The 7,540-nt window shown below is 44.5% G+C and overlaps 1 protein-coding gene across 1 annotated transcript; it reads right to left on the reverse strand.

Annotated features, from left to right (window-relative positions):
• Positions 1-780: 780 nt before the first annotated feature.
• On the reverse strand, positions 781-7,540 carry usp49 (ubiquitin specific peptidase 49). The gene is made up of 7 exons (XM_079265664.1): positions 7,419-7,540; positions 5,659-5,772; positions 4,102-5,573; positions 3,541-3,748; positions 2,817-2,925; positions 2,434-2,639; positions 781-2,347 (listed from the first exon to the last, which is right to left on the reverse strand). Exons 3-7 carry the CDS (start codon positions 5,506-5,508, stop codon positions 2,244-2,246), a joined length of 2,034 nt encoding a protein of 677 aa, XP_079121790.1. The 5' UTR covers positions 5,509-5,573; positions 5,659-5,772; positions 7,419-7,540; the 3' UTR covers positions 781-2,243.

The raw sequence follows: 7,540 nt of genomic DNA on the forward strand, positions 1-7,540 counted from the left end.
TGTTTGAAAAATCCCTTTGACTGATTGGCCTGCATGGCCACTTACCTTTTGAGAAAGGGCTCAGAGGAAAGGATAAACTCCAGTCACAGGGATTTGTTTTACAACCTGGCAACCCAAAATGAGTTTGTCTTATTGCTGCTCTATAGATAATTAGTTTGATCTATTTACAGCTAATAAAGCCATTGGATATAACTTATAAAGCCTTGATGAAAGGTGTATTATTAGACAGTGTTGATGCTACTATCTTACAGCTGATACAGCAGTACAGTTAAATTAGCATTCAGCTGAAACGCTAAGCTGTTCGAACAGCAGACAGTGAATTGATGCAAAACGTACCTTAAGTTTGAGAACATCAGCTAACATCAGCTTACTTAAGCTGCTGGGCATACCAGACCAAGTGAGGCCGCAGCTGTGTATTCAAATGAACAGCGCATTGTAATCTAAAGAAGATTTCTGAAGCAGATTACAGGTTTCACATCTTTAAGGAATCATTAGAGAAGCAGAGTTAATAGATTTCAGATCATCTGCTAATCCTGTGATTCATTTCAGTTCCACTTCACTGCATCCATTACGATGCTAAATGTGTGAGATTTATTAATGTTCACTGAACATGCATGTATCCTCCTTTAATGCCGTCAACATAGATGTTGCAGACATGCTGGCTAAACTAGTGAAGCGATGTACAACATGCTCATGACCTGAATGAACCAAACATCTTTTAATTTAGACAAATGGTGGCGTTGAAGACACCATTCGCTCTAAAAATGAATACAACCCAAGGATCGTTTCATTTGTTTTGTCTTTTTAATAATCACCGTCTGGTAAAACCCATATGACCATTACATTTATGACAGGTATTCTTACAGTACAAGACAGAACTCAAAGGGATCAGAGCCGGTGGCATGGCCACACCTGACCACTGAAAAGTAAGACATTCATCGTCATTAGATTGTTCCAACTTTTACATAGAGTTCACAAATGTACGGTATTTTGCGTTTGACTCCTATCAAACACAACAGTTCTTTCTTGATTACCTAGCAAATTCTAAAGACCTTGATAGAAACAGCAGAGTAGAAAAAAAACATTGTATAACAAGCAGAAGAATTCCTGATTTTATCTTAATTTCCTGTCAAGATGCAAGATGTACAATATATTGCTTTCAGGTGCTCAACTCAAAATGGGTGCCCCAACACATTCTTCTGTGTCGCAGTCTGGCCGTTCACTTGTTTCGCCTGCAGTTAAAACAGAGGAGCGGTGTGTCCGACGCGGGCTCAGACTACCTAACCGTTACACCACAGGGGGGAGCTGCCATTTAAACAAGATACAGGAGAGTAAAGATGAACAGTCACAAAGATAGGCCCAACGGCAGTAGCCCCTCCTCAGAAGTGCAGCTTTCCATCACTCATCAAGTGTTTTCAATGAAGGTGAAACACAGAATGACTACATTCTAAAACTTATAAACTAAAACTAGTCCTGTTCACTTGAGAGCGCAGGCCAAAGGCCTTGATCCTCAGACACAGTATCCAGTCACAGCAGTACAATTGAGGAAAGGACATGATGAAGGACAAACAACACAGGATATGATATTTCACCATCATTTAAAAAAAAAAAAGAAGCTGAACAGGAGGCGACACAGAGTCTGGACTTTAGTCGCTGGATTCATTTAATTCCAGTGGAACTACACAATGATGTTGAAGGAAGTACCTCTTATCATATTTAGTGCATTGGCTATCAAATGTACGGTTATTTAAAAAGCACATAAACAACATGATTGTGATAGAAATGCTCTAAAATCCAGAATCCATGTGACCTTCAAATGTGAAATGCTGTTTCAGGAGGAGCGCGCCTGATTGGATCCAGACTCAACAGACACGAGCCCGATCGCATTGAGAAACACGGACACACAAGGTGGTGTTCAGCAGGACAGAGTCGGACCTGCTCCCACAGCCTTCGGGCCATTAGCCGATATGCTGGTCCCACAGGCCAAAGAAGCCGTGGCCTCATTTATGAAAAGGTTTTTAACTAAATCCAAAGCCACCCATTAGAACATTTAAATTGAATTATCATTTCCTTCTGGATTATGCTGCTAAAATGTTCACCGTGACTCATGATTGTGGCTGTCCTACTGGCCTCGTTGCTATCTTTTTTAGTAAAAGTAATTGCTTAAATGACATCCGGGAAAACGTTTTCATAAATGCAGCCTTAAGTTGCCCAAAACAGGTCGACATCACAGCGAGCGGTACCTAGGCAGACCTCTGGGTATAGAAGAGGATATAGGCTTGAGTGTTGCACACTTCCTCCACACTGCAGACCTTCATCTCAGAGTCATTACAGTGGACCCAGAAACCTGGAGATACAAAGAGAACAAGAGGTTACAGACAGAACCACGGGACGTGATAGTTTGATGGGAATCGAGTCCGGTCTCTTCCTCACCTCCTTCTGTATTGTAGCAGTATGCGGTGTAGTGCCCTGAGCCAAAGCCTTTCCCGTGATGCATAACAACAGCAGACAGATCGTAGGTGTAGCCTCCTCTGTGGACAGAGTGACCTGAGCCTGTGCAGCAGTATGGTTTGATGTTCAGAACCTGGTCGAAGGCCACGTGGACGCCGATTTTCTCCCTATGGTTCCGCCCAGACCATCTGCCATACAACAGGGACTAGTCAGCCTCAACGGGCACCACGATGACCACAAATGTACTGAAGCGCTCGGATTTCAGCGGCAAAAACACCCAGCAATGAACCCGCCTTGGTTTCTCAAAGTGTTTTTAAGACATTTAACAGTAAACATTAGAATAAGCAGCCGGTAGAGACGCTTACCTGAAGCGTTTGAGGTGCAGCCGTAGAACCTGAGGTAAACGGTAGATCAGAAGCTGCTTTCGAGCCTCTGACAGAACTATGGGTTTGTGGGATGATTTCCGTCTTCTTTCTAAACAAACCATGACACAATGAACTGATTAATCCACAATCAATTCATATGACCAGCACTGATATGAGGCTTTGTTTTAGTGCAGAGTTGACACACTTTGTTACAACATATTCGACTTTGCGAGCAAACAAAAATATATATTTTGTGTAGTTTTCAAGTCACTGCCTTCTCCACGGCTGTCAGCAGTTAACACTCCTCACTCATCCTATGAGTCATTGTCCACTGCTGGAGGAGCTGAACTGAATTCATTTTTATAAAACCATTTCGTACATGTAGCTATTCTAATATAAATTCATATCATTCAAATTAAATTGATCTGGGCACTAATTCCTCAATGCCCAATATTCTTTTGTGATTGAACTTTGTTTGCGGCACACATCACTGTTAACAAAGCTGTTTGTGAGACACGTTTTTTTTTTAATTCATATAAAAAGACTGAATCAGGTTTTAAAATCTAATGTTAAATTGTGGGCAGGCATCCTGAATTAATTCATAATTATCAAACTCCAGCTGTAGAGGGCAAATCTTAACAGATAAGAAATAAAAAATGTTGTTTTGAAGATGTTTTTAAAACCCGCCGCCTTTGCTTTGCATTGTATTAAACGTTATACTAACTGTTGCAGTGGTTGCAGGCATAGATGCTGCCTTCGAGAGCCTCCATTTCCGTAAACTTGGACAGCATCTCGGTGAGGGTGCAGCTGCGCTGGTACGCTGTAGCGCCCGAGCCTTTGTCTATGCTGTGGTATCGCTCTGGAAACTCCAAAGACAAATCCCAGAATGGCTCAACTGTGTTAGACTTGTGCTTACAGGATAGACACGTCACCTAAAAACACACACAAACAGGGAAAAGAAACAGGTAAGTGGGGATGTTAGTTGATGACACACAGTTTTAAGTCTAAAATGAATTGCATCTCTGAAGACAATACCATGAGATGAAAAAAAACCATCACAAAATGTCTGAGTAATGGAATGTCTTGCAGTTGATTATTATTGTGGGGACAGAAAATTAAAGAATATCCTTATGCAATACATCACTGTGGAACACATTATTTGGTGATCACACTGTCATAAGTTGTTGTTTATTCTTTTAAAATGACCGTAACTGTGTGAGTTCAAAGCTTTGGGACGTGGTCGTCGTACTATAGTGTTTATAGGGGCACATATCTCATGTCTCACCTGGCTGAGGAGCTGCCCATGAAAGATGGTGTTGAGAACCTTTAGCACTTGCTTGGATAGTTTCCTCTTTGTGATGGGGATAACTATCCTGCGTTTGGACCCCTCTGTGTCCAGCTCCTGCTGCACCTTGTCCAGCAGCTCGCACAAGAACTCCTGGGCGTCCTGCTGGTCGTACCCACGGAAGGCCGGGATGAGGTTCCACACAGAGTGCAGCATGGCGAATGGAGACACTAAAGACCACCGGCCTGACCACATGACCCTGAAAAGTGTATGTAACTCATGGCACAGAGACATTTGCTGGCGGGTGGAGCAGCGAGGCTCCTTGGGCTGGACCAACTCCGAAGCCTGTGGGGAAGGCGGGGCGCTTTCCTTTTTGCCCGGGGCCAAATTCCAACTGCCTGGTTTCCCCATGCGTCCAAGAGGGCACCCTGACAGTGAGGCGTTACCACTGCTGACTACACCTCCCGTCACACCCTTCATCTCCTGGGAGTTATTGGTCTTGGCCAGCAGCTCCTCGGTCTCACACAGGTCCAAAGTGAGAAAACACTCCCTGAATTTCTGCAGGTGGCTCAGCACTTGCAATATTGAGTTCATGTAACATGTGTTCCCCAAATTGCGCAGACCAGTGACACCTGGAGCGAGTCTCCGGCGGGTTACCGCGTGTGTGGAGTAGTACCGCCTCAGTTTAGCAGCTCTGCCGTTCTGAGGAGCCTTACGGGACAGGGTGAGATGGGAGGGCTTCTTGGGAGGAGGAGGTAGGCGTTCCGGAGGGTCGCGGAATTTGCGAGGAATGAGTGTGGTAGTCGAACGTGGCTCCTGAGTAAGAAGCCTCGCACTCTTTCTGGGAGGGACATTGACGAGCTCTTCCAAGAGTCTCCTTTTCACCTCTTTTTTTTGTCTTCTAGCTTCCTCGAGTTTCTCTTCACGCTGGTTCTGCAGCTCTTGATGTTTACCGATCCACATCCGAAGCATCTTCCCTAGGAGTGCTTTCCTCCTGTGACGCGAGGCCAGCTGCATGGCGGGCTGTGGCCCTCCTTCCCCGACCCAGGAGGTGCACTCTCCCCGAGATGAGGAGCGCAGTGAGCGTCTACCTGGGCTGCGAACGGTGGAGAGGGCCCCTCTGAGGAGTTTGAGGTCTCCCTCTGCATTATCATTGAGTACATAGTCTCCACAGGCAAAACAGAACACATCCAGTTCACGCACCTCCATGGCCAGTGGGTGCTGTGACTCCTGAAAGTGTTTGAGCGAGTGCTCCTCCATGAAGCGTCCGCAGGCCACGTGGGAGCACTTGAGGCAGGCCCACACTGAATCGGTGGTGCTGCAGTCCACACAGTGCCATTTTTGCGGATTGAGGATTGAATGGTCTTGGCCCAGACGAAGGCGTCCCACATGCTTACAACGATCCATCTCTCCCGATACACATGTGGCCTCAGTGATGGGACACACGTCCTGGAACCAAGCAGCACCTCATTCTGAGGTGAGATTTACAGGGGAAAAAATCATCCATCATTCATTGAATAAGCATACACGCATTGTACTGTACATAAAGTTACTTACTGTAAAAGTAGTTTGCGTGATCGGGTTTGGGACAATACATCACAACATCTGCAGAGAACTCAACGGCAATGATCGGATTGATCACCCATGTCCACCGTCATCAACGAGAACATTCTGTGAAACGGGGATGAAATTAAGTTAATAGTGTATAGTTGCATGAGAAATAATGAGACGATGCACCAAAAGTAGGAACATTAATAAAATATCGAATTTACAAACAACAAATAAGGCATTTCCTGTGAAGACAGGTCACCAAACAACGAACTATCTTTCCACTTCAAGGACACGCAGCATGTAAGAGTATTCAAAAACAATAATTATAGATGATTTGCAATCTTGAACACATCAAATGGTTTATGTTTAAACCGCCTGTTTAGAACTTATTAAAAAAACAATATCAGATCCTGAGAAATGACCGTGACTGCAAAACTGCTTCACAAAATGGGGTGTCACTGTTTGACGGATGTTGTGGTGCTATGCTAAAGATTAACACGATGCGTAAAAACCACTGGAGTGAATGAGAGACTTGAAAGAGACGGTTTCAAACAAGGCCTTTCTTCTCTTCTGTGCTCGAGGGTTTTATTCCTTGACTTCACGGAGAGCTTGGGCTCCAAATGAGGGGCCGTAACGCCCATTGAGACATTGGAAGTAATATTGGGCTATAAGAATAAACTTAACCTCACATTCCCTATGATTATTAGTACAGATCACTGAGAACCTTTGGAATGAAATGAGTACAATACATGAGTATGAGTATGAGTATGGTTGTTATGGTGTAAATACAGTATATTTGTAATGTTATTTGTTATAATAAATACACAAATGATTGTGCTTTTTCATAGAGACAATATTTAAAGATCCTACACGGCCAAACTTTGAGGCAGAAATGTTAACATGAAGAAAATGTCTGTCTGTAATCATCTACCTCGTCGGTATCTGCGCTGTACGACACCATTCTTCTTGCTTTTGTGGAAACCATCAAACACTTTAAAACAACTATTTGTATTGAAAAGACGCAGTTAACTTGGTGCAACTGGTTTCTAGTTGGCTGCATACACCTACATCGTGCTATGTTGTGTGTTGTGCTTATTGGAAGTGTCCATTAATGTGACGCCGATATTCACCAAATGTTACAATATCCCAAATGCATCCGTCCCGTGTTTTTAAAGCATGTCGCCAGGATCAGTACGGTTGGCTCTTATCGCCATGCTAAGCTATCCCACCATCACCATGTTGAGCCAGAACAAAGAGCAGTCAGGAGAGCCACTCTCCAGGAACATCCAATAACTTTGTTGGTCTGAGGCAGCTCAACCAGCCATAAGTTAGCTTACGCCGCTAACCGCTAGCCACGGCAGCTCCTGCAGAAGCGTAGCGTCGCCTACTCCTTCTGCTGTCTATTCTAATGATGTACTTTGTTAAAACAGACACAGGATTCGCTTTGTACCAAGTAGCTAACATTTATGTTCTTAGCTTGCCATAGTAGCTACCGTTAGCTACGCGGCTAACGCGTTTTGCGGAGGACAATCGAAGTTAACCTAACGGTTGTTGTTGGTCGCTAACGTTCACGAACGGTAAGTAAGTGTTAACACGGCACGGCTTAGCTCGCTAGCGAACAGCGCCGTTAACCGTTTTAAAAAACTCCCCGGTGACTTTCACCACAGAGAGCCGGTTAATGGGGTGTACATTACCACCGGGCCCCGTCTGTGTTCGTTTCTACATTTTGCACCATCTGATTAACGGAAAAGCTGGGGTAACGTTACCATCGCCAACATCCATCCATCCGGTACACTCGGAGCTGGTTGTTGTCCTCCTCGCAGATTGAACAACCAAACTCTCGATCCGAGCCCAGACCCCGCCGCTCTCATTGGACTGGGACTGAGCG

This window comes from Melanostigma gelatinosum (assembly GCF_949748355.1).
Source record: "Melanostigma gelatinosum genome assembly, chromosome: 3".
Lineage (NCBI taxonomy): Eukaryota > Metazoa > Chordata > Actinopteri > Perciformes > Zoarcidae > Melanostigma > Melanostigma gelatinosum.